This window comes from Haliaeetus leucocephalus, unplaced genomic scaffold (genome assembly GCF_000737465.1).
Source record: "Haliaeetus leucocephalus isolate CR32 unplaced genomic scaffold, Haliaeetus_leucocephalus-4.0 Scaffold228, whole genome shotgun sequence".
Taxonomy (NCBI): Eukaryota; Metazoa; Chordata; class Aves; order Accipitriformes; family Accipitridae; genus Haliaeetus; species Haliaeetus leucocephalus.
This window is the reverse complement of record NW_010972664.1, coordinates 22,008,740-22,034,897: the sequence shown is the minus strand read 5'-3', so window position 1 is coordinate 22,034,897 and position 26,158 is coordinate 22,008,740. Positions and strand designations below refer to the sequence as shown.

At 50.8% G+C, this 26,158-nt stretch overlaps 2 protein-coding genes across 2 annotated transcripts in view; both read left to right on the top strand.

Moving 5' to 3' along the window:
• TRIM45 (tripartite motif containing 45) overlaps positions 1-8,282 on the top strand; it is a 13,595-nt gene extending 5,313 nt beyond the window's left edge. The window contains exons 3-8 of the mRNA XM_010567686.1: positions 52-243; positions 2,831-3,564; positions 4,581-4,710; positions 6,648-6,762; positions 6,985-7,111; positions 7,959-8,282. Of these exons, the coding sequence (XP_010565988.1) occupies positions 52-243; positions 2,831-3,564; positions 4,581-4,710; positions 6,648-6,762; positions 6,985-7,111; positions 7,959-8,110 (1,450 nt within the window). The 3' untranslated portion in view covers positions 8,111-8,282. The remainder of the gene's footprint in view (positions 1-51; positions 244-2,830; positions 3,565-4,580; positions 4,711-6,647; positions 6,763-6,984; positions 7,112-7,958) is intronic.
• Positions 8,283-15,103: 6,821 nt separating this feature from the next.
• VTCN1 (V-set domain containing T cell activation inhibitor 1) lies at positions 15,104-24,121 on the top strand. The gene is given in 6 exon segments (XM_010567685.1): positions 15,104-15,135; positions 20,031-20,095; positions 21,611-21,958; positions 23,105-23,430; positions 23,432-23,479; positions 24,083-24,121. Coding segments are annotated over 6 exon segments (858 nt in total).
• The last annotated feature ends 2,037 nt before the right edge of the window (positions 24,122-26,158 follow it).

Genomic DNA, 26,158 nt, shown 5'->3' with positions numbered 1-26,158 from the left:
GGGGGGCAGCGGAGGCGCCCCCCCCCCCGCCACCACCCCCGCCGCCCGTAGCGTTCTCTGCCCGGTGTGCGATTCTGAGGTAACGCTGCCGCCCGGCGGCATCGGTCAGCTCACCCCCGACTACCTGGCGCTGAACCGAAGCCGGGAAGCGGCGGGCTGCGACCTCTGCGCCGACGGGGCGGCTGCCAGGCGGTGCCTGACCTGCGGGGCCGACCTCTGCCTCTTCTGCTGCCAGGCCCACAGGTGAGGGGGAGGCGAGGCCCGGCCCGGGGTCATCTCCTCACGGGGTGCGAGGGGCTGCCTTCCCCTTTTGGGCTTCTGGAGGGCAGCGTGTGGGTGGGTGGCAGCGGGCAGGGAGCCACGGAGAGCTAGCGGGAGCGGTAAACCCGTATGTCTTCCAGTTTGGTCAATTTCCTAGCGGGTTTTTATCCTCCCCGGAGGATGCTCTGTACTCGGGCGGGGAGCGGCGAGCTGCTAGCGGTAGGTTGGTCAGCCCCGTTCAGTCCAAAATCAGGCCACCCTTTGCCCGTGGGGGTGCCTGCTTGCTGTTTTGCATCTCGGTCTGGGCAGGGAGACTGACAGCGGTCCAACAGGCGTGGGTGTGGGCAGAGTACTTGCAGGACAAGAGCCTCGCCTGTTGTGCTGTCCCGCTTTGGAGAAGGCATGTCTCCCAAGGGAAAATGGGAAAGTGAAGCTGCTGGTCTGCCTCTCTCCACCTCCAGAAACGTTTACTGTGTGTATGTGCAAAGGCACCCTTAGGTGAAGTGAAAGGAGGTAAGTGGAAGTCCTGACGCTAGCCTGCCTGCTGTGGTTGCTACCTCCTGATGATGGACCCGTCTGCTTGCCTGTTAACTGTTGTGCCCATGTATCTTGTGTGCATTTTCAGCATTTCTGTGAGGCTGGGAGCTTACAGCAATAATGCTATTGCTTCACAGTGTGCCTGATGTTGCAGGGTTTAGTTCTGTTGGAATACAGGAAAACTGAAGAAGTGACAGCGGAAGAGAGCTGTGTACCTCAGAGAGGGTCATGTCAGTAAGGCAGGAAGAAGCGGTGACTGCAACAGAGGTAGGAACTGAAGAGGAGGTGGCCACAGTGGCCAGCGAGCAGGGCAGAGGACAGGCAGCATCATGAAATAAAAGTGATAGGAAGTCTGAATGGCCTTCTGAAGCAAGGAGGTGACAGGCAGGGTCGGAAAAACACCCAGTAACACTAGCCAGGGAAGCCTCTTAGCCTGGGTTAATCAGCTCAGACTATTCCCTCCACGTCTGCTGCTCCTTTCCACTTGATTAGCAAATTCTTTCCCCAGAAAGAACTGAGGCATATTCCTCGCTGCCCTGCCCCCCTGCAGATACTGGTGCCTGTGGTAAAATGGCTTAGACTCTTAGTTACCTTTCTACTCCTAGCTGTAATTTTCAGCATACCATTCTGATTAGCTAATGCCTCATGCCCCATGCAGGCTGCTGAAGAGTGATAAACTGAGACCTTGAATAGCAGCCTGCTGCACTGATAGAAATAACTGCAGAAGGTATAAAGCAGTAGAAAATTTGTCCTGATGACCTGCTTCCTACCATATTTACTGATATTTTTTTCACCCCACTGGCATCTGCAGACTTGCACCTGAGTTAGTTGATGGCAGAGCAGAACAAGGGCAAAGGAAAACCATTTTGAAATGATTTCCTGGTGTATAGGGAAGACTTCTAAGGATCTGAGTGCCACTGTTGTGCTCCTTGGAATAAGTGAGAGAGGTTTTAGGCTGAAGTCAGGGAAGTGTGAATTTGAAGGCTGTTATGCAGATAATGCTAGAAGGCTTTGAAAAGGTGCTGGACCCAAGGGAGATTAGTGGGAAGTGAAAGGAGTGCAAGGGCCATGTCCTGCCCTGTGATGAGGTTGCTTTGTGTTGCCAGAGCAACTCTGTAGAGCTTGGTCCTCAGAGTATTTCTTTGCTTATGGCTTGGAGCTCCCAGCGCAACTGCTAGAAGTCGTTAGTGCAGGAGACAAGGAAAGAGAGAAGGCTTTTTCATCCTGCTCAATAACTAGATCCCAGTGTCCAAAATAGCATAAAATGGAAATATTCTAGTGCTGCCTTGTGACATGGTGGATTTCTGGGTGATAACAGGTTCTTTGTGTCCCATCCTTTGTCTCCGCCAAGCAGGACCTAACCTGGTGGCTAGAAGGAAATGGAGTTTGACATTTGGAATATTAAATGTTTTACTACAGACTGTCTTCTGGCAGTGGCCTGAACTAGATTTTCCCCTATGGGATATTAGAGCTCATTTACCTCAGCAAATTTAAAGCTGGTGTAAATGACTGGACTGATGGCTGAGGAGCTTGGCACCTCCTGTTCCTCTCCAGAAGTGACTGTTGGTGAGCAATTCTGTTTTGAGACACCTCCTGCCAGCTCTCACTTTGCAGGGCCCACTGCCCTCCTACTGCCTTTGTCACAGGGTGTCTGGGGGTAATTGCAACTATCCCACTTCTCTCAGGCTCCGTGAAGGGGCTGCTGGCAGTAGCAGCCTGACAGCCCGTTCCCCAGTCTGTGTGTGGCCATGGTGGGGCATACGATTCTTCTGTCTGAAAATAGTGCTGACTGTATGCAGGGAGCCTGAGAGCAGCCTCTCATGAGCTGCTTGCAGATGCTGTCCTCTTTTGTGTGGACCCTTGTCCTCAGGAGACCACAAGTCCCCTCATGTAGAGTGGATTTCAGTAGAAACAGGAGGGAGCAGTGCACACTGTGACTTGCAGTCTGTACAGACTGGCATTCACAAGGGATCTCGATGTTTGCATTTCATATCCAACTTGCATAAAGTGATGTGTCGTTGCTCCCTTCTAGGAGACAGAAGAAGACGGCCTCTCATGCTGTGACGGAGCTGGAGAACACCAAGGATTGCAACCAGGCCGGGCAGCCTCTCTTCTGCCCTTCCCATCCCACAGAGGAGCTGAGGCTATTCTGCGAGCAGTGTGATCAGCCTGTGTGCCGGGATTGCATTGTAGACAGGCACCGGCAGCACCCCTATGACTTCATCGGCAATGTCATCCACAGGCATGGGGACGCCCTGCGAGAGCTGCTGAAAAGCACCCAGCAGCACATGGGCACCCTAGAAGATGTGCTGGGCCAGATTGATGACATGGGCAGTGCCATCTGCAGTCGCACAGAGGCTGTGGCCACAGAGATTTGTCTGTTTGCCAGTGGGTATGTGAAAGCGATTGAAGAGCACCGGGACCGGCTGCTGAAGCAGCTGGGGGACTTGAAGATGCAAAAGGAAAACCTGCTGCACTTGCAGAAGGCCCAGCTGCAGCAGCTGCTGCTGGACATGAGGACAGGCGTGGAGTTCACGGAGCACTTGCTGATGAGCGGCTCAGACCTGGAGATCCTTATCACCAAAGGGGTGGTGGCAAGCCGGCTGGGAAAGCTGAACAGTGTTGCTTACAACACCCACCCCAGTGTGGACGACAGGATCCAGTTCTCTCCCCGGGAGAGAGCAGGGCAGTGTTGTGGCTATGAAGTTTTTGGGGCCATTCTCAATAAAGTGGTTGATCCAGCCAGATGTACCCTGCACGGGGAAGGTAATGGGGTGCTGTACAACAGCTGAATGGGAACGCGCCGCTCCCTGAAGTCACCTTTCCGTTCTCTGTGCCCATGTGGTGTGCAGCTTAAGGCACTGTTGACTCCCTGCTGTCCCGGCATTGACTAGGGGCAGAGGTAGAGCCCTGCCAGAGGTTGCATTGCTTGCTGAGGGCCTATGGGAGCCGTGCTGGGCAGGGAGCCAGAGAGCTATCCCCATCCAGATGTACAGAGCATACTGGAGCTGCCCTCTGCAACATCACTGACCTCAGGATGGGGCTGAGGTGCGAGAAGAGCAACCCTTAAGCCAAAAGACCACAGCTTACTCGGGGGATGGGAAAGACGCCTGCAATGGCAGGACATGATGCTCTCCCGGTGGCCCCAGCTGCCCTGCAGCATGGGCCCAGGCGATCCCCTCTGTGGCTGAGCGAGTAGGTTCATTTCCCCTTACAGTTCTGCTGAGATTGCCATGGGGATAACTGGCATTGATGGTTTCATGGGTATTTGCTTACTAAGGACTTGGAGCGGGGCAAGCAAACAGAGAACATTCAGACCAGCCCACAGAGCGCAGCCAGCTCTGGTCAGTAATGGCCTGCACAGGACAGATGAGAGAGACCCAGGGCTCATTCAATCCCTTCCATGCCAAGCTGTAAGTGCTGAGGTCTCTGGGGTTCCTTGCTGCACACTGGGGTTGTTCTTTCTCCCTCCCAGTTGCATGGTGCACCTTGAGGCCTTCTGGGAAGATGCTGTCTGGGCTCAGAGGGACAGGCAGGAAGACCACCCTGGTCCATACAGACCTCCAGGCTAAGCCTGTCCAACATCTCTCAGTGCCTATGGCTGTCCACTCTCTCCTGATCCCAGTCACGTATTTACTTTTCCCTGTGAGTGGAAGGAGCTGTACACCCTGGCAGCAAAGTCCTGGCTGTGCTCTGATGGCACAGCAACGCTGCAAAATAGGTGGGAGGTGGCAGTCATGGCTGGTGTGAATCCTTTCTGGTCCTGTTTCTCTGCCTTGCAGATCTCCACAGTGCCCGTCAGAACCAGCTGACTGGCTTTACCCTGCTCTGCAATGACACCATGGGGGAGCGGATGGGGCGAGGAGGAGAGGCCGTGCAGGTCACCATCACCCACAAGGACAAGAGGGACCGGTGGGTATTTTGCCTGAGAACTCCCTGGTCACTGGGTTTGCTTTTCTGCCTCCCTTACCCTGGCTCCCTCCTTGCTTGGGCGGGTGGGAGGATGTGCTTCAGCATGTGGGTCAGAATCTGTAGGGGAAAAGGCACTATTCTTCTTCCCACTGGTATAGCAGTGCTTCCTACAGGTTGTATTTGGCTGCGTGGAGGTTGACAGTGTTGGCTCAGATTTATATTGAGTCTTTGAGTGATTTGGGACTTCTTAAAAGATTCAACGCTTGGTGGGTGTTAGACATTTTCAGTGAGCTGTTGTTCCTTCCCACCCCTACCGGCAGACACCCAGGGCTCCTGCTTTTCTCAACACCTAATGAGTGTAAAACATCGCAGCCCCAGAATGACCGTCCTGAGTCAGACAGACAGTCCACCAAGCCCCGGAGCCTCTGACAGTTGATCGAAGTGCCTAGTTTGTGTTCTGGAGAAAGAATCTGTGTTGGGACTTTATCGTGCTTTCTCCTGTAGTCGCAAGCGTTGAGCACTTTAACATGTTTGGAGGCTTTCTAGCAAAAGCAGGAAAGACCACACTTGACCTCCTAAGTGTTTCTGCAATGAAAATGACCAACCAGAAAAAAATATTTTGTAACTGTTTGCAGGCTACACTGGTTACTATAAAGCAGCCAGGCACAAATGTAGAACCAATAAGGGGTCAGTTCTCAAGAAGAATGTGTGTTTTATAGTATGTACAACATAGCTGGAGCAAGATGCCAGCATAACTTGTTCAAGGATCCACTGTTGGTGGGATGACCTGATGAAAAAATGGACAGGATGCTAAAACTCCTTGCTATGGGGGAGTGTTGACAAGTCATACAGAAGCAGTGCTGGCTGCACAGATGCTTATCAATAGAGCATCATTGTTCAAGAATATTGTTCCAATGTACCTTCCTTCCTTCCCTAGGTGCACATATGACGTAGGAAGGTGTGCACATGAGGGTTATGTGGATTTTGCTTGGTGGGGTAGAGGTCGCTGTGGCCACATTAACTCAATATCTTGTTCTTGTGCATATGCAGTTACTACATCCGTTGCTGAAAGCCGTCTGGCTTTGGGTTGAGGCACAGCAGCTACAGAAGAACGTGAAGTATCACCACACAGTTCACGGCAGGAAATGATGTAGGCAGCTGTATCGATGTGAAATGGTGGGGTGTGGGGAATACAGCCTGCAAATCTGGAAGATTATATACTGTCATGTCATGGGGCACAAGAGACTAACTAGCGGGGGTTAGGAAGAACAGCTTCCCCTATGCAGAGCTGCCTGATAATTGTCTGCGGAAAGCTCTTTCCATCCTTCTGTGAAGCAGGCAATCAGTCCCCGAGTAACTAGCTGATGCTTTCTCCCTGGTACTCTGTCCACCAGGGTTCCTTGTGAAACCCAGTGAGCTTCACTTTGGAAAGGGAGAGTTCACCAGCAGGGAGCTAGAACTCCTCAGAGCATTGAAGAGTTGGGGTCAATAGAGATGGGACAGTGGTTGAAGTGATCCAAACCTGCCCCATTTATGTCCTGTCTTCTTTGTGGGCTTTTCTGGAGGTAATTGCTCTCTGAAGTTGTGAATTTACCCCATTTCTGAGGACTCTTATCTGATGGGATGATCTGACCTGCAAGTGTGCTGTCTGTCATCTTCTGCTCTTTCAGAGCTCGGGGTTGCTACAAATCCTTGCAGTGCAGCTAGCTTTGTGTGACTTCCTTTGTAAGGTTATTGCAGCTCCCAGTAGCAGGTGTGTGTGAAAGCCACTCAGTGCTTGAGCATTGCTGGTGCATCCTGTTAAGCTCGCTTGAGACCCACAGCTGCTGAACAAGGCTGAGGATAAGGAGCTGACCACAAATCTAGGCCAAACAGTGGTTCACATGTAGATAATTTTCTGCCAGTCACTGACCTCTTGGACTTCTCTCTGTTCGTAGTGCAGTCAAACCAACAGTGTGTGATAATGGTGATGGGACCTACCATATTTCCTACAGCCCTGAGGAGCCAGGCTTGTATGCTGTCTGCGTCTGTGTGAAAGGGCAACATGTACAGGTAGCATTTCTTGTTTCTCTTGCACTGCTTCTTCTTTATCTGCTTTTCTTTTCTAAGGATTTGCTTTAAATATTTCTAAGGATTATCTCTACCACTTAGCAGTTTAAGACTGGGCTTAGCGATCTGTGACTGACAGGATTACCCGGTTGGTTTTTGAAAAAGCAGACACAACATCTGATAGCATCCACTACAGCAGCCTCTCTGCTTGCTTGTCCTCTGCAGGGCTCTCCATTCACTCTGATGGTGAAAAACAAGTTCCGTGAGCACCAAGGTGTGTTTCACTGCTGCACGTTCTGCTCAAGCGGAGGGCAGAAAGCTGCTCGCTGTGCCTGTGGAGGTACCATGCCAGGTGAGTGCTCAGCCTTCCCCTTCCTGCTGGCATCAGGAAGGTTTGTTGCATTTGGTCCTCCCTCGTGTAGATAGGTGTGAGTCGATACTCCAGCCCAACTCCTGCCTTGCACATCCACCAGGCCTGTGATAAACTGTGTGTACATACCTTCTGGTAGGATGGGACTGCAGCAGTGAGAAATGCAGCAGGACACGCTAAAGGTCTTTGCAGCACACCCCAGAGACAGAGACCTGAGCCAGCTCTGCAGAAGATGGGGCAGGGCAGCTCTGTCTTTCTGTCCTCCTCAGCGAGGCTGAGCAGCCCTGTGTCTATATGGTTCCTGTTCCAGTGCTGGCAGGTTGGGAGCTTCTGGGCTGTGTCGCACGGTGCCCGATGCTGTCCTATGGAGAAGCCTCACTCCTCATTTAGGGATGAGTTCAGCTCCCTTGTTTGTTTAATCCCAACCAGCTTCCCCGTCCTTGACCTGCATGTGTCATTGTGTGGTTTGCCTGTTTTAGTATAGAATCAGCCTCTTCCTTTTTCTATGCTTGGTCTGTATCTAGCTCTGGCCATAGCCACCAGTGGCTGGCATGGGGTTCTGCAGGCCTGTGTCTTGCATTACTCAACAGGCAGGGGGAAGGAAATCTTCAGCTTTCCCCATTGTTTGGAATGGGGAGGTCCCTCTCAGTTGTTCTCCTTTCTTTATGGAGCCCTGGCAATTTTTGCCTTGAATATGCTGTGCTCTCATCAGCACGTGCCTCCCCGTCTTAGAGAAGTCCTGGGGCTGAAGCACTCTCCAAAAGCCTCTGACACACTGGGATTTTTGGGCCTGCGTTGGGTTGATCTGATGGTGCCTCTTCTCTTGCAGGTGGGTACCAAGGCTGTGGTCATGGACACAAAGGTCACCCTGGCTGCCCCCACTGGTCGTGCTGTGGACAAGTGAAGGAGAGCTCAGAGTGTTTGGGTGGGCCGCCCAGCGACACCTCGCAGAGGAGTTTGCTCAGGACAGTGGCACTCTGAGCAGCCAGGTGAGCCCCTGCGAGCCCAGGGCACTGCTCCTTGCTGCTGCGTGAGCATAAACCACAAGGATCCCCATGATCACCACATAGCCTTGCTGCCGGAAAACAACGTCGTGAGGGGTGTGAGCTGAGAAAGGGGGATGAGGGAAAATAAAATTGTGCCTTATATTCCACCCGGGGGTGTGTATGCAAAGTCGTTTCGTACCTGAACAGGAGCAAACTCTGGGAATTGTACTGCTGCCTTAATTTTTGAGGACTTGAGGCCCGTGGGGTGAGGCTCTAAGGGGAAACTCAGTCTGAACAGTTACCTCACAGGAGGGTCAAGATGTGTTTCATTCTGCAGGATCGATAGTCTGTGCTGTCCTTCTTGAGGAGGCCAAGGCTGCTCGTTGGGGCACATTCCAAAGGGTTTGCATTCGTGCCTTGGAAGGGCTTGGCAGTCTGAATATGGCTTCTGCCTCCCTGTTAGATAGGCGGCTGGATTCCAGCCTTCTACATATGCATATAGCACAGTCACACTCCTGGGAGCTGCTGTTGTGCTTGCAACTCTTATATTTTCTCCAAGTAAGCTGTAGTCTCATTACACCCTCTCTGCAAAATAGGAGCAGGGCGGATTGGTAATATAGCCAAAGGAAATCCAGAGAAAACCCATGGTGCTGATGGGAACAGGAATTAGAATGTCATTCACCCAGTCTGTATGTTCTCCATGGAGATGGTGTGGGACATAGTGCTGCTGGCAGTGACGGGACAGTGTGCTGGGTTTGGCTGGGATAGAGTTAATTTTCTGCACAGTAGCTAGTATGGGGCTGTTTTGGATTTATGCTGAAAACAGTGGTGATGATGCAGAGGTGTTACTGCTGAAGCAGTGCTTGCACGGAGTCAAGGCCTTTGCTGCTTCTCACCCCACCCCACCAGCGAGGAGGCTGGGGGGCCACAAGAAGTTGAGAGGGGACACAGCTGGGACAGCTGACCCCAACTGACCCAAGGGATATTCCCGACCATATGACGTCATGCTCAGTAGATAAAGCTGGGGGAAGAAGAAGGAAGTGGGGATGTTTGGAGTTACAAAGTTTTGTCTTCCCAAGTAACCATTACGTGTGATGGAGCCCTGCTTTCCTGGAGATGGCTCAACACCTGCCTGCAAATGGGAAGAGGTGGATGAATTCCTGGGTTTGCTTTTCTTGTGTGCGCAGCTTTTGCTTTACCTATTAAACTGTCTTTATCTCAACCACGAGTTTCCTCAGTTTTACCCTTCCGATTCTCTCCCCCATCCCACTGGTGGGGAGTGAGTGAGCGGCTGCGTGGGGCTTAGTTGCCGGCTGGGGTTAAACAACAACAAGGAGCCAGCAGAGAACCCAGCTCACCACGGGAAGATCTGGGGACAGTCTGAGCATCCGTAGGAGCCATAGGCACAAGTTTACAGGTGTCTGTCCTGAACTGGGGCAACTAGGCAAGCGCAGCAGGAGATGGAATATAGCAAAACTCCTGGATTTGGCTTGTGCAGTCTTGGCAAGGCTCTGTTTTTAGAAGGAGAGCTTGCTCCATTTTCCATAGTGTGTGTGTGTGTATCTCCTGGGCTTGTTTGTGTGCTGCCAATCCAGAGTTGGGGAAATGGCACCTGTGATGAGGAGGAAGACGCACTTTCCTGGAAGGGCAACTGCTAACCTGCCGATTGCTGCCTGCCGCTTGCCTGGGTGAAGGAGACACCCTGGATACCTTCCTTCACAAAACACCTTCGTGTCATTGAGGCTGGGAATGCTACTGCCCTGGGGGTAACCTTACTAGTAGGTGTGTGTTGCTAGGGGCTCCTAATACTGCCTGGGGAGCTGGGGACAAAGGTCTGACTGTTGGTCACTTGGGGAGAGGAATGCTGCTCTTGTGTCAACAGTCAGGACTGGTTCTTGCTTTCTGGCTGATGAGAGCTGGCTTGTAAATAGTAGAGACCTGTGCTGTCTGTTTGCTTGCTCAGAGCTAGGCTCCTATTGGTTGCTTGTTCGTCTTACAAAGCCAGTTTTGGAACCTCTTCTTCCTAGTAAAGAGACAGATAGCCTTATGCAAATGCTGTTTATAGCTTTCCATTAATCATCCAGAAAGGGCTGTCAAGCAAATGAGGAAAGAAAGGTTAGGCAGTTTAAATCTCCTAAGTTAGGCAATTTAAGTCTCCAAGTCGCTGACTCTGAAATTTCAAAGTGAGTGAAATTTCAAACCTTTAATGGAACAAACAGTAACTCATTCTTGTCCTTGCTATGTACAGAGTCAGTGCTCAGTACAGAATGTGATGTAAAACAAAATGCCTAATTTTCTGTGTTTTTCTATTTCTTGCCCTGCACCCACCATGTGTATTTTTTGTTCTCAGAGCTTCCGTGCTGTATTGCAGAGGGAACACATAAGGACGGCACTACCTTCTAGGCACATAATTTCTGTCTAAAAACATCTTAGTCCTCTCAGACAGAGGAATGTGTTTTCTCTTTGTGTTAGGCATCCCTTACACACCCTGTCGCTGACATTTTCTGAGAAGCTGTTTGTGAGAATTACACCAGCGAACACGTAAACCCTTCAGGGAACTGCAGTCAGCTTGGGCTGAGCTCTATGTTTGACATGGGGAAAGCAGTTTTCAGACAGCATGGGGTACTAATCCTGCCAGGGTCAGGCCCTTGTGTTGATTTTTTTTTTTGGTTAGACTTGAGGGCTCAGTCAGTCCCAGGGATTATAAAGCATTGACCGGCTACTGCTCTGTGTTTGGGCAAAGAAGGCTGTGCATGAGGATAGCTTGAAGAATCATGTGCAGAAAAGACATTTAATAACCTTAGTCACTTTGTGGGGGTTAGGCGGGAGTGTCCTCCCATTGTTTGCAAGTAGACTTTGTCCTCAGTGTCCGTTACTCAGAATGCTTTGCCAAATGAATATATCCTACTGATCTGCTGGAGTCTCACCTTGGATGCCAACAGCCATTCCCAGGAATGGCTTCCAGTGCTCTGTTGGTAAACAGCCTTGGGCAGGTGGTGCATTAGGAGGTGTAGTTAATCTGCTATATATATATATATATATATACATATAATGATGTTATTTCTGACCAGCTGGTCCTTGAGACAGCAAAGGCATTTTCAAGACAAGCATACATGCAGTGCTGACAGAACAGCACTGGTAAATATTGATATTTTTCCCAGGACAAAAGCTCTTGCTGATAAAACTGCCTGTCTCCAAGGTTTGGAAAAAAAAAAGGGGGGGGGAGGGTGGGTGGGATGAACATGTGGAGGAGCTTTGGGAGGTAGACAGGGAAAACAGAGTGTAGCTGGAAGGAAAAACACAGCAAGAACAAGAGACCGTGGAAGACCTGGAAAGGACCCTGCAGCCTGGAAGACTCCATGTAGGATGCCTCTAGAGTCAGGTATCATGCCAGGGTATCTCTCCCTTCTCAGAGGAGGCAAACCACAAGGGTGACGCGGCTGCGCTTGTAGCTCTGTGCATGACTGTCTGATTTGTCCCCAGAAGATCGCGGGAGCAGTGCAGAAGCTGGCTCAGTGGGGCTTCTTGGCCTTCCCATGGCAGGAGGTGATTCACAAGGGTGCACCAACCATCTGGAGTGCCATGTCAGGACAGATCCTGGCAGTGGCTCGCAGGCAGCATGGAGGACTTTGTCTATTTCCAACTAAGGGTGGCTCACTGCCTCCCTCTTTTGAGAGATGAGGGCTGGCTCTGAGGGCTGTTGCTTCCAGCTTCCCTTCAAGAGCAGTCAAGGCTGAGGACAGGTAGAGCTGGTAAGGCAGTGCCAAGCTCTCCTCCTTCCAGACCACTAATGTTCCCATTTCTGGTGCTTCTCAAGCACCTCTTGATGTCATTGTTACCGATGTGGGATCACAAGGCTGGAAAGATGTCCAACATTTTTGGCCAAATCCCAAGGATAGCTTTCATCTTTTCCAACCTGCTGGCTGCCTTCCCCTCTCTTGAGCGCTCTGTCAAACTTGGCTGCTTGTCAGCTTGCCACAACTCCATCTTCTGGTTCTCCTCTTTCACCGATAGCTCCTCCAGCATTCCAGTGACATTGAAATAAGACATGAACTTCCCATAAGTAAGGGGACTCTTTTGACAGAATTATTATTTGTGAAGAAAGAAACAAGTTGTATCATGAAGGGCAGAGTGACTGCAGTCTGGTTCTTGTCCCCGTGCCTCCCCCAGACCACAGAACATCTTCTTGGGCCCTGACCCACCTTCAGTTCTTCCTGCCCCCACTGTTCCCTCATGCAGGCAAGAGGCAGCATGTGCCATGGCCAGTTGTAGGGCACCAGCTGGGGGGCCCAGAAAAACTGGTAATGCTTTGTGCCTGCTGTCACCTTCCCCTCGCTGAAGACAGCTGATGTGTCTCTTCCCCAGGTGCTCACCGGCTTTCACAGACCATGTGGGACCAGATCCTGCTGTCACATTTGGTTGGATTTTGCTAATAGATTCAAAAGTGGTAAGAGCTGGGCCAACCGTGTGATCACAGATCCTTGATTTCTTTGGGAAATATCCTGATTACCTCTTGGTTTTTCTGCAGTGTAAAAATACAGAGAGGAGTAGGCTCCAGCATGAGAGCTGCTCAGAAATTCATGTGGTGTTGCTCTGGTGAATGGGACTTGCCCTGGTCCTACTGGGGCTGCCTGTGCCTGAGAAACAGACCTGTTTTTTCCAGCATGGAAGTAACCCAACCGTTGGCTGTGTGGTGAGGTGTGCTGCGGCTACGACCCGGAGTTAACTGGTGCTGAAAGCGGACACCTCATTTGTGCACTGCACCAAAGGCAACTATAAATCAGGTGTCACCAAGTGCAACAGGATATTTCCTAATCTGCATTTCCCAGCAGGCCACTATGGCCTAGAGCTATTATTCTTAGCTTCTAGTAATGGTCTGCTAAATTACAAAAAGTTTAGTAATCAGTAGAATACTACAAAATAAATCAGAATTATTTTTTTGCAGATTAAAAAGGGCTATTCTGTGCTAAAGCAGAGGGGAAGTGAAGACCGTATAAAGTCTGCTTTACAAGTTTAAACCACTGCAACAACCAAAGAGCAACAGTGATTCTCAGGTGAAAGATTTCCACTCCTCAGTTTCATTCAGAGGCCAGAGGATGAAGGATGTGCTTTCAGTAACAGCCAAGATTGGAGCGTTAGCAGTAGGTCCTGTTCACACCTCTGCCATAGACCTTGCATAGGGCATTCAGGTAGCTCCTTCACCTGGAGAGTGATTAGCTTTGCAGTTAAGCACTCACTGAAGTCACACGTGAACGGCTGAGTAAACCCAATGCCTAGTCACTCTTGAAAGCAGAAGGTCCCACCCTGGCTCCTCTGTCCTTGCCACAGGCCATGTGGTCCTGTCCCACCAGAAGCATCATTAGGTGCGACTCTCCTCTGAGCACGTGGGGAGCCAATTCAACTCCCTAACCCGGCTGGAAACCACTTACTTTCTAATTTTACTTTGTTTCCTAACAGGTGACTAGGCTTAGTGGAGGCTCAGATCTGTGCTCTCATCAGTCAAAGGTGGTGGGACATGGGAGGAGGTTCTACACAAGTTGTGACATATAACTTCATCCTAGCATGATGAGGCTGGAAGTGGTGAGTGCTGAGTGCTAAGTGCCTTGGAATAGTTTGCTGACTTTGGTGCCTGTACAAGAGCCACAGCCCTTTCCAGCCCCCTCCCTGCCATCTAGAAAAGTCTGTTATGTGTCGTGCACCACATCTGGCTATGTTCATTCCTTGTGGAGGTGAACTGGCTCTTTTGGAGTAGAACTGTAGTCCAAAAGACGAAGCGTACACTTCTGAAATCTTGCACATGCACAGTTAGAAGGCTGCTGTGCCCCTCAGGGTACCGTATGTCCTCCTGCAGCTAGTTTGGTCATCATGGACCAGTATTAATTGGTCTTGTTTTTAACCTCTGGTTGTTGCAGAGAAAGTAATTTGGTTTTTCTTAGGTGCTGGACTGTTCCCAGTTCCTCTGGGCATCCTCAGTTCTGCAAGGGAAAGTGGTTCACTCCCACTAACCATCCGAACTTGCTGGAGATGGCTCTGGACTGTCAAAAATTCCTCTTTTCCCATCCTCCCTAGAACAGTCCAGACGTAGATGACAGGATGCACAGGTTCCCCTTCAGGAGACTGAACAAGGTGGTGCAAGCTGCCTTCCCTTTTCTGCTCTTTTGCAAACTCTCTGCCCTTCTCAGCCTCTTAAGCCCAAGAGCTACTTCTCCTGCCCCCAGCCTCAAGTGAGACCAAGCACAGAGGGAAAGGCTTGCAGGGTCTGTGCCGGTTTCTTCCCTTTATGTGCTCTGATGTCCACCATAGTGGCAGACCTGCAAGCAGCAGGAGCTGGCCTCGGGGAGGAGAGGTAGTTTGGACTGGAGGAGTTTAGTGGAAGAAAACAGCAGTCAGAAAAGAGGCCACTGCTGAACCTGTGTGGCTCTGATGGCACTGCTGAGCCTGGAGGAGCCTCTTAGCACAGCACAGATAGGCAGGGGAAGATGCACATTGCGAATGGGGCCAGGAAGGGGACCCGCAGGTGGGACCGCTCTGCCCAGTGCCAGCAGCATGATTGGAGATTTTAACAAGGAGACCTGAGCTAGTCCTGGATATAATGAAACTCGTCAGTGATGGGTAAACTGTGGATCTACATGGGAGACTGCTTCAGTCTGACCCCGGCATTAGCTGGCTACCAAACCATGAGCTGTGTTATTTTTTTGTTTTAAATCAGACATGTTTCTTTAATGGATGGTGTAGGAGGTCTCTCCTGTTGCCCCAGTGACTAACCAGGCCTCCCTGCTTTTGACTGCCCTGGTGAGGGGAGCAGAGATGCTCACTGCTTCCTCGTTCCTGAGAGTTCACTGTTTGGGCTCACCACTCCTTAGCTGAGTTCAGTTATTTAAGCAAGACAGCCTGGGAGGATATATCATGCGAAGGACAGGGGCTGTGCTGAACAGTGTGGGACCTTCAGGCACCTGGTGTTTGGCTTGTCTTCGTAGGTGCCGTGACCATGGCATCCCAAGGCCAGGTCATTTTCTGGAGGTATGGTATTATCTGCATCTGCTTTGAGAGAGGGGAGGGAGGGGACTGTATTTTCTGGACTCCTTGGCTGTATCACCCTGCTGCCAGGAGCTTTCAAGACAGCAGTTCTTTGCAGCTTAACTCTATACTGCACTCACCGAAGCTACTTAAATACCGGTACAGCTTCTTTTATATAATCAGTAAGGCCATGTAGCTGTCAGACACCCATGTGCAGGTCATTGACTGTAGCCAGGACGGACATGCACGTCCTAGAAACTGTGCATGGCTAGAATACGCTGCCTCAGGTTTGTATGCTGTGGTAGGTCAGGGTATCAATGGCTTGAAAAAGGCTCTGTGTTCCTGCTGTTATAGGTGGGGGTATCAATGGCTTGAGGAAGGCTCCCTGTTCCTTCTGTTGGTCCTCAGACAGTCGCTTATGTTTCTGTCACATCAGCGTGCTGTGGGGAGAAAGGCAGAAGCTGTCCTACAGCAAGTTTCCTTGCTGCGTGGGTCAGGAGTAAGAGCTGGGAAGATGTGCAAGTTGGTTTATACCTCTTGTTTCAATGACCCTGTTTCCTTTGGAGCTATTGACCAAGTCCCGGTGAACTACAGTCAGAAAAAAAAGTATTGTGGGGAAGGCCATAAAAATATCTACCTCATATCCTTATCTTCTGATTACTTGAAAATAACATCCACCTGATGGGTAAAGTGGCAAACTTGCTTCAGCCTCTGATGAATGTGGGCCAACTAAACCTGACTGCTTGAACAGAGCCACCACCAAGCTGCGTCTCTTCATCCCAGGTGTGGGCTTTTCCAGGCTGGATGGAGGCAGGGGCTGCAGAGAGGTGTGTGAGACATCCCTGCTTGCATTTATTCTGTCAAAAAGGTTTCAGCTGTTACCAGTATCCGTCCCACTGGAGCTGAACAGCAGTGGGGAGAAGGACAGTCTACATGTGAACAGAAGAGACCTCTAACATGTGAGCTGTGCTCCAGCTTTCTCACATGGAGCATCAAGGAAGAACTAAATAGTAATATTATCGGCACGGAAGTGAGATCACTAGTAGACATAATGTAACATGGTGTAAATATTCATCAGGCATCATATTCCTCATGCATCTGGAATGCATGTAATAACTAGCTCTGTTATTCTCAAGAGGCAGCCCAGCTGGCTTTTGTCAGGGAAATGAAATATCTGATGGGTGCAAAAAAATGCACACCTACCCCTTGCTGCTCCGAGAACTATCCTCTGGCTCTGCCAGCGCCTCTGCCTGCCCTGAGCAACTGCGCGCAGTCAGATGGCAGCAGGTTATTGGAAGTAGTGAGCTTCCTCAAGGACACTCATCTCTTCAGGCTAATCTTGAAATATAGAAATAGCCCAGAGAGAGGGGTGAATTTTCCAGGAAGCTTCAGAGGAGCAGTGGGAGGTTTCTATTGATTTCAGGAAAAAACAAAACAAAATTAAAAAAACCTCTAAAACTCTAACACTGGGAAAAGTTGAGCTTTGCAGTCATTAACTGCTCGTTGGAACGGAAACCCCTTCCTTTTGGGTTACTCCTGCCATGCTATTTCTTTTCCACAGTAAGCTTTGATATAAGGAGGAAGGCAGGGGACCTTCAATCTCTTAATCTTCCAGGTTTTTTGATTCTCTCACCTCTAAGCCCATTCTCGAGGGAAAGCTTACTCTGAGCAGAGCTAGAGATTGGGAGGATTAAGCCTCTGCTGCCTGTCACAGCGGGGCTGTGAGCCTCTCTCTGCCCCTGGGCTGTGCTCGGCAGCATTCAGGCTGGGAATGAATGAATTTCATGCCAAATTCCATTTGGCTGAGCAGGAATGGGACCATGGAAAAGAGGATATGCACAGAACAGCATCCCACAGGCTGCCAAAATGACGCCGGGAACCGAAAGTGGCATCAGGGCTCTGACTTGTGCAGCCCCAGAAGTCTGCATTAGTCTGTTTCCAAGCCTCTGAAACACTGGGAGTACAAGGAGTGCTGATGCACAGAAAATTGCTGTTCGCTTGAACTGCTGGACTAGACTGTTGTGAAACACAGCTACCATCAGCATGCAGTCAGGTTGCCAGCTTCCTCTTGTTTGCCCTGCGCCCCAGATCTACTCAATACGCACAAGGGGCTTGCAGGCGAATATTTTTAAGGTCTTTTGTGAGTCTTGGATCTTCCAGTTTCTGCGGAGGAAACTCCAAAGAGCCTGATTTCCCCTTGTCCCTGGCAAGGGGTGTTGAAGTGGGCAGTGGCATCTGTGTACCCAGAATTGCCATTCCCCTCCCCGTAACAAACGAGCGGCTTTTTCCGTCAGCCCTGCTGCTGCCTTGAACCAGGGGTGGGAAGCATCTCTCTGGATGCAAAGTTAGCAAGGCTTTGCAGCTTTGGGGACACGTGGCACCAGTGGGGGACAAAAGCATTGGTGCTGGCCCGTTTGTGTTTGTTTGTGAGCGAGGTGAGGACGGTTTTGCCCAGCGGAGTGCTCGGGCAGAGGTGGTGTTCAGGCCAAAGGGTCCTTTCAAGGACCGGAGGCAAGTGTGGTGGCACCCAAAGCATTCAGGGACTGCACAGGAGGTCACCCTGGCTGCTCGTCCCCTGCCATAGCACCTCCGGCATTTACCGATGAAATCCCCTGTAACCCGCAGGCAGCATCCCTCGGCTCCCAGCAATTTCTTCCCTGCCCGCTCTTGGGAAGGAGGATTTTAAGCTAGCGGGGTGAAGGCGAGCCACAGCTGCTGTGCGAAAGCACGACACAGCTGCTGCTTGCTCCATGCTTCCCAGGCGTGAGAGCTGAGGCTGGTCATGGCAACCTTGGCTGAGTTTATAGCAACGATGTCACGCTGGGATCAGCTCCATAGAAATTGGTGGAGATCCTCAAAGAGATAGATGTTATTCAGCATACACGAGAGGCTTGTTATCTACCCCAGAATAGGAAAGCACAGGGTTGTCGCCCAGTGAGCCTGGCCGAGACCCTGCCTGAGCCCTGTGGGACATGACAAATCATTGCTGGGAGCTGTCACGCTGCGGGATCCACATGAACCAACAAATAAAGTCCCCATCCCACAGGTCCCCAGGGGAAGCAGTGGCTGGTGATGGGTCCCCAGCTGCTCAGTGCCCATGGCTGGAGGATATCCACCGCTTTCCTCCTCTATAGGGTCAGCTGTGACCACAGCCGCAGGGCACTGGGAAGGGGGCAGGTGGAGAACTGCTGTCCACCCTGGTCATGAGTGAAAGCTGGTGAGAACAGGGGGGAAGCCAAATATGTGACACCTCCCAACTCTGAGGGCAGCTGGGCAGGGAGGGCTTGGTATGGATGTAAATGTGTATATGGACTCATATGGACCTTTATATGGACTTACTGCATACTCGTGGTGAAACACACAGGTCTGATCCCTTCTCCTGAGCATGCTGGCAAGTGCAGACAGGGCTTCCTTAGACCACTTTCTACTGGTTTTAAGGATGATGATGGAAGGGAGGTGGCAGGAGGGCAAGCAAGCCTTCTGCAACATCTCCCCTCCTCTCCATCCCCTCTTTCAACTCATCTTCCCGTTCTCCCTTCCCTGCTGCTCTCTGCAAGAGGGGCTTCTTCACATGGTGCAACTCCCTAGAGCTCCATACCAGCCCTGTGATCGTGGCATTTGCAGTGATTGAGGCACGATTGTGCAAATGACTGGTGCAGGCACACATTAACGGTGGGAGGAGTTTGCAGTTGTACAAACACCAAAGGGCACTCGTGCGGGAGGCTGCCCGATGTTTTGGGAAAGAGTGTGCTGCAAGTTAGCAGACGCTGCTGAAGCGGAACAGCTATTTTTGTGTGGGCGGAAGGGCCGTGACATCTCAGAGCCTGGGCCTGCCTGGGGATGAGATGGGAAGCAGCAGCTCAAGAGTTTCTGTTTTACAACGGAGCAAAACAAGCCCTGGGCTGGCAGCCCCGGTCACTGGTGCAGAGTGGCCGCTGTTGGTGCCCACGCCTCCCGCAACACAGCTCCCTCCAGTGCCCTGCCGGGCTTGGGAATGGGGTAAAGTCCCCTGTGAGGACCTCCTGCAGCTCTCTGGGCTTCTCCTCTGACAATCCTGAGCAGAGCTGAGCCCAGCACTCCTGTGAGACTGTCAGGCATGAGCACGGGAGCTGCTCACCCTGGGATGTACTTGTGGGTTTTTTGTGGGGAGCTGCTTCAGGGCTTGCTCTGGTGGGGAGCCAAGGTCATTGCCACAGTCCCCCGGTCCACATGAAAACGTGCCCAGAACCACGTGTGACAGCTCCACCGGCTGTGGTGGGAGCCTCCACCTGCCCATACTTATGGGTTTGTCCAAGCCAGGGCTGTGCCGGACATGGGTTGTGGTCAGCAAGGCTTGAGCTGTGCTGCTCCGTGTGGTTTGGCAAGTGGTTCTCTCCTCCTCAGTCTCTCATTCAACAGCCCCTCATCCATCTGCGCGTGGAGTGTCCCAAATCCGACCAAGCTCACAAACCCGGCCCTGTTTTCAGCCCCCTCCTGCCTGCTGTCTGGCTCATACTGGGTGTCTCCTGGGGTCAGGGGCCTGTCTCAGTGGTCTGCTCGCCTCCCTGGGCAACTGGTCCCTCCCAAGAGCCAGCAGGGACTGCCCCGCTTGCTTATGCCCCGGGGGATGCAGAGAGGAGCATCCTCCACTGGGACCCACTGCCTCCTCCCAAAGGCAAAGCCTGGGTCTCCTTTCCTCCAGCCACACGGTCCCTCACCTTTGAAGACAAGTGTTCACCTGAATGTTCCTCACTGCTGTGGTCGTGTGTTTCACCGGTCCACCCTGCTCTAGGTCTGTGGCTTTTCCCCACCTCGACCTTTCCTCCCTGCCGGCAGCTCTGCAGACGTGCAGCGTAGGCGTAGGGTGTGAAGGAGGTGGGCTGTGCGGTAATGTTGTCCTTTCTGTTTTCCCCAAATAGCATGACTACGGTCATTATCATCCTGGCTGCGGTGATTGCCCTGATCATCGGGTTTGGTGTCTCAGGTATGTGGCTGCTCAGATTTCTTGCTGTTACCAGAGGGGCGATGAACTTCTGCCCTGCCTCTACCTCCATGTCTCCATCCCATGCACGGGCTGACGTGTGATCTTGTGTGGAAGTGCCACCTACAACCCTTTAACGAAGGCTCACTTTTTATAGATTTTACGTACCAGACGGCTGAATTAAGACTGCACAGGTGACTTCATTTCTGGCCTTTCTCAACAAGGTATCACTCCATGACATTAAACCACAAGCTGTGCTCTCCTTGGAGACTGTAAGCTCTTGTTGGTTTTAAATAATGCAGAGGTTTACACACACACACACACATGCTCACACACAGATGTGCTCAGAGTGGATTAGAAGACACCAGCACTTGGCATTCAGAGCTGAGTGAGGATATCTGTGTTGGCTCTTAATTTCTGCGAAAACTTGTCGGCGGGCTGGCCCCAGGCTGCAGTGGTGGCTGTGCACGTGTGAGCCCTGCGGGGCAGCTCCATTTTGCCCTGGGAAGTGAGTTCCTGATCTATGCTTTCACAGCAGAAATTAAGGCCTTTTTTTGTTTGGGTTTTGTTTGTTTTTTTTTTTTTTTTTAAGTTATCTGGTGTGTTAGCAACCGGAATGTTCAGCTCCACCTATTGCTCCATGGGAAGCCAGCTGAGGCAAGGGGTTGATAAGTGTAGTGCAGCCTGTGCTGCTGGAGACGTAGTGCTGCATTAGCTGAAATTTCCTTGGGCTTGGAGCTCTAAACCTACACATACAGAAAGTCCTGCACATACCGTGCTCCTTCTCCCAGATAGGAGGAGACGGTATTTATTGCACAGTTGGACAGCATCTGCCAGGATGGGGCACATTCCCCTGCTCCCTCAGAGACAACAAAAATGCATCGCTTTGGTGTTGCCCAAAACGCAGCCTCCTCAGGGCATGCTGAGTGAGGACGTGTAGGGAAGGGCTGTACGGGAAAGCAGAGCCGGCTCCAGGAAGGTGTTAATTCTCAAGCTCGCTGGTTAGGATTTGATTTGAGAAGCGATCTGTGTTCCCAGGGAAGGGAAATGCTGACTTTTCTTAAATGAAAGAAAACTGTTTGTATTCCAGTAAGAGTGCAAGAGCAGCGTTTTATTTCTCTGCCAGCATTATGCCTTGCAATCATGTTTATATTGCACAAAGGGAGGTCCTGACTAAGAAAAGACACAAAAATCACACTCTTCTGGCAGCAGAGAGAAAAAATCCCTGATACATATTAGCAAGCAAGAAAACACCACGTGAATTCTTCTCAAACAGATAAGAGGAGCTACTTTTTGAACCACGCTGCCCGCTAAAGAAAAGCTCCTGTGCTTTGTTTTGGTATATAAGCCATGGGAGCTGACCTCTGCTAGCAGCACTGGTAGCTGCTACTGGTGTCCTTGCGATGTGCTGGTGCCCGTTCAGCCTCGGGGTTGGTGCATGGCAGCCGCAGGGTGGTCTGGCCTTTCTCCGTGCTCATTGTCTTGCCTTTCTCATGCCTCCTTGCTTTCCCCTTGCAGGAAAACGTTCCATCAGCGTGACGACGCTGACTTCTCCTGGGAACATCGGCCAGCGCGGCATCCTGGGCTGCACTTTCGAGCCCGACATCCGGATGGGCAGCATAGCGATCCAGTGGGCCAAGGCGGGAGTAGCTGGGCTGGTACATGAATTTAGAGGTGGGAAGGACCACCTGCAAGAGCAAGATGCGTCGTTTCAGGGCCGCACGGCGCTGTTTGCAGACCAAGTGATCGGTGGCAATGCTTCCCTGGAGCTGAGGGACGTGCAGCTCTCCGATGCCGGCACTTACCGGTGCTCTGTCACCACGGCCAGAGGGAGCGGAGTGGCGGTGCTGCGGTACAGGACAGGAGGTGAGGGGTATGAGGAAGAAAATCCTGCTGCAAAACGCAGGCTAAGGTGACTCGGTCAGACCTACCCGCAGTTACGCTGATGCTAGAGGCTGTGCGAGCGGCACCCGCTCCTCCAGCAGCCCACGTCAAGCCCTGCAGCCCTGAGTAGGACTGGGGTATTTTTGGCTTTTCCAGAGGTGTTTATGGCCTTACCTGCTCTTTCCACATCCTTGTTCCAGAAAAGATGATTATTTTAATGCTCTCAGTTGTCTTTTTTCTTCTATTTATCACATGTAGTCTACCAGCTACCTAAGTGACTACAAAGACCCCCTTGAGAATGGGAGTAGCTAATTGATCTTATAAAGATCCCAATTTTATATCTGTTTGCAATAGGCTTTAAATGTCTCATTTAATCCAGGGGCATTGGCATAAATCCTACAGCTCAGGCGACACGTTAGTCTGCCCTCAGCCTCAGCAGGTACAGATGGAGCTTCCCTTGGCTGCAGCCCCATTTAGCATCAGAGTCATATCACGAAGCCATAGGTGTTGGTCAGGCACCCTTCTCAGTCAGCGGAGAGGGTGAGTCATCTTCCCTTTCCCCCAGCCTCTGATAACAGCAATCATTTTCAGCATGCCTCTCCCTGCCCAGAATAACAAGTGCCTCCTGTTCAGTCCCTAGCCTCCACCAGAGGCGAGCGGAGCTGTGCCAGCTGCAGTTCCTTCCCCGGGGAAGCCGGGCAATTTGGGAGGCATGGGCAGTCTCACGCCAGCCACAACCTGAGCCTGGTCTCCCCTGGGAGCCTGGATGTCCAGAAGTTCTTGGCAAAGGCTTAGTTTACGAGCCCAGGACCCAGCTCGTAACTGTGAAGCAGAATCACTTAAAGACACTAAAGCTGTGCCATGATCTCAGCAGATCTTGTCACACCGGACCACCTTATCCTAGGAGTTTTTAGATCCCCTGTAGTCATCCCGCTGCAGCCCAAGCTGTACAGACCTCCCTCTGAGCCCCTGCGTTTGGTTTGACTACTCGTGGTGCTGCGATGCTAAGCAGCAAGTACCCTAGAAATACCTGGGACTGACCAGCAGCCGTGGTTGCGTGTTTCATGCCCAGTTCCTAGACATTTGCCTTTTTTTTTTTGACTCTCTCCCCGTTTTTCCCTCCCAAAGCCTTCAGCACCCCCAGGGTGCACATGGAGAACAGCAGCAGTGGGGACACGTTGCAGTGTGAAGCACCGCGCTGGTTCCCTCGACCCGCTGTGCACTGGACAGCCTACAGCGACGCCGGGGGGTACCTACCTCATGTTGCCAACACCAGCTATGAGCTGAATGCTGAAAACATCACTCTGAAAGTGGTTTCCTTTCTGCACAACGTTACTGCTAACGCCACCTACACCTGCGTGATTGAAAACAACATTGCCAAGGCTACAGGCAACATCAAAGTGACAGGTAGAGTTTACCACCACCCAGAGACCACAGGCGCGGGGAAAGAAGAGACCCTGTGTGGGTCGGGGGGGTTCCTGCAGCGTTGCCTCCCCTGTGTCAGTGAGCGGTTTCAGTCAAGGAAGGGACCGAAATCCATGGTTAATCCAAGTCTCTCCCTCTGTCCCTGGGATGAAGGAAAGGGTCTGTGTTTGGTCCTGCTATTTCAGATGGTTTTTATGGTAAGGATTGCTCCCTCAGCATGGGGACAGAACTGCCAGGGAATGGGAAGGAAGGAAGGACGGACACACTTCAGAAGAACATATTCCTTTGAATGTTAAGCCAAAACAAACCAACCAACCAAAAATGCCAACTTTTGACACTTCTTTAGCCAGTTCAGCTTAGATCCCTTTTGTGTACCAAACCAGCAGGCTCCTTTAGCTGCTACTAATGACAAGCTCTCTGACTCCAGCCCACCTCCTTTATTTAAAAGGCCACCTTATTCACAGGAAAGCAAACTTTCCAAAAAGCCTGGATATCTTCTCCTGTTCTACGTGAGAAGGGTCATAGCCTTTCTACAGTGAGGGCTTTGTAGCGGTGGGTGTCCAGCACATAACTACCTTTATCAATATTCAGAAAAATGGGGAAGAATAAATATACACACTCATTTTGCCTTCCCTGCTGTGTTCCCCATTCTGGTAGCCTCTCACTATTCTTCTGCTACAGATTTCAGCATTACAAGAGGGACCAACTTGCAGCTGGTGAACCTGAACGCAGAGTCAGTATCCTCCTCCCTTCCAGCCTGTCACTGGGTGCTTCTGCTTCCCCTGTATCTGCTGTTGATCTAAAGCCTCTACAAAACAATCAGAAACACTGCTGGACCTGGAGGTAAGCTTGGAAAGGGAAACTCATAAGCATATATGCTTGGTATATGTAGACCCTCTTGCTGAGTTTGGTTAGAGCAGCAGATCTATCCCAAGCCTGCAAGAATGGGTGGATGTGTCTTTCCCCTGTGCCCACCTTCCTCCCCCCCAGGTTTAGGTGGGACACACAGCTTGTCCCTCCCACAGGCTCCCTGGTGGCTTCTCCCATCACTTTCTGCAACCTTAGAGATTCTTCTCTTACACTATCAACTGCCATCTCTTACTTGTCCCCTCATTCTCTTTTCCTTCCCTCCTCAACCATCTCTCTGACCCAAAAGACAGACATCTTTCTTGCTTGCTGCTCCGCGCACCCTCTGAACCTTGGCTCAGTTCAGGGCTGCAAGGCAGTGTGGGCTTTTTCCTCTCCCTCCCCATGAGGCTTGCTGCAGTACAAGCCTTGCTTGCACCCACTTTACTCTGACAACCCCACTATGCAGTGCAGCATCTTCAGGAAATAGTACCTACTACAGACACCTTGAACGGGGCTAGAGGGAGCTGTCAGCCCGAGCAGTCCCACCTAGACCTGGAATAAGGAGGGCTGCAGACAGTCAAAGCACAGGACAACCGCCTTTAGTATTCATCAGCTTTGGCTTTGGGTGGCAGGCTCTAGAGGTAAACCGGCGATGAAGTGGAGAGCTACAGAAGTTCAGCTAAAAGGAAAATCTCTGTCTTTCCATGCAGAACAGTTACTACAGCTACCCCGACGGCGTTTCATGCTTTCCTCCCTCTTGGGCTGAGAACTTTAAGAGCTCCTCCCAGTTCCAAAGCACATAGCAGCACAAACGTGAAGCCAGCTGATTTCTCTCTTGTATTGTTATTTCTTACCCACACCAACAACAGGATACTTTGTTTAGCTTCAGAGAGTGAGGAATGCGATAAGGAGAGTTCCATAAATAAAGGAAAAACTCTGATCACAGGAACAAGATGTGTTCTCTTGTCTGAAGTAACCCAGTGACCAGAACTCTGATCATGGGCAGAAGCTCAGAGACAAACAGGAAAAGGGTTTCCTGCAGTACACCCGAGAACTGGTCCTTCAAACTCAGAGTACTAAAAGCAAGCAAATCTTAATTCCCCCCCAAACAGATTTGATTCGTCTGTCTCATGTCTTGTGATTCTCTGAATGTACTAATAAAACTGTAAATGAGAGAGCCAGTTAATGTATTCAGTCTTCTCAAAAGACTGTCATCAAACTCCCCTTCTGAAAAAGATGTTGTGAATGGCAAAACACTGATGGATTAGAAAAAAAGCCAACAGGCTTGGAGTAAGCGTTGGCTCTTCAACCTGGCAAAGGTAAACAGCCTGTATGAGGATTGATGATTGCATTTGTAATGTGAAATAAAAGAGCAACAGGTGAGTAATAAATGTCGCAGCAGAGAGAACAATAACATACATAATGAGGAGGAAAAGAGGGAGACTAGTAAGATACTACCCAGAAGTTCATAAAAACAGTTATTAAACTTAGCTACAACTACAAAGACAAATTTGCCTTTTTGGTTTTTAAGTAAGTCTCTGTTATCTGGCACTTCCTATCTATTTCTGTAGCACTGTCTGTTACTATGTTATTCATATTACAGGACTACTTTCAGTTGCACTTTTAAACCAGATTTGGATCTCTTAATTTACATCACTTACAGTCAACATTTTCTTCAGGCTGAGAGGGGTTTTTTTTGTTTGCTTTTTTTTGGTTTTGTTTTCTTTGGGGAGGGTGAGCAGCGAGCTTCAGCAAAATCGTTACCATTTCACAGAAAGCACTTAGGGAAAAAAACCTGTGACAGCAAAACATGTGTAGACCTTTGCTTTAGGCTGTTTTGGCAACCTTCTTCAGGAGGGAGTCTCAGAACTTTGTTGAATGGTGGCATCTGTCAGGTCTTCTGCCACT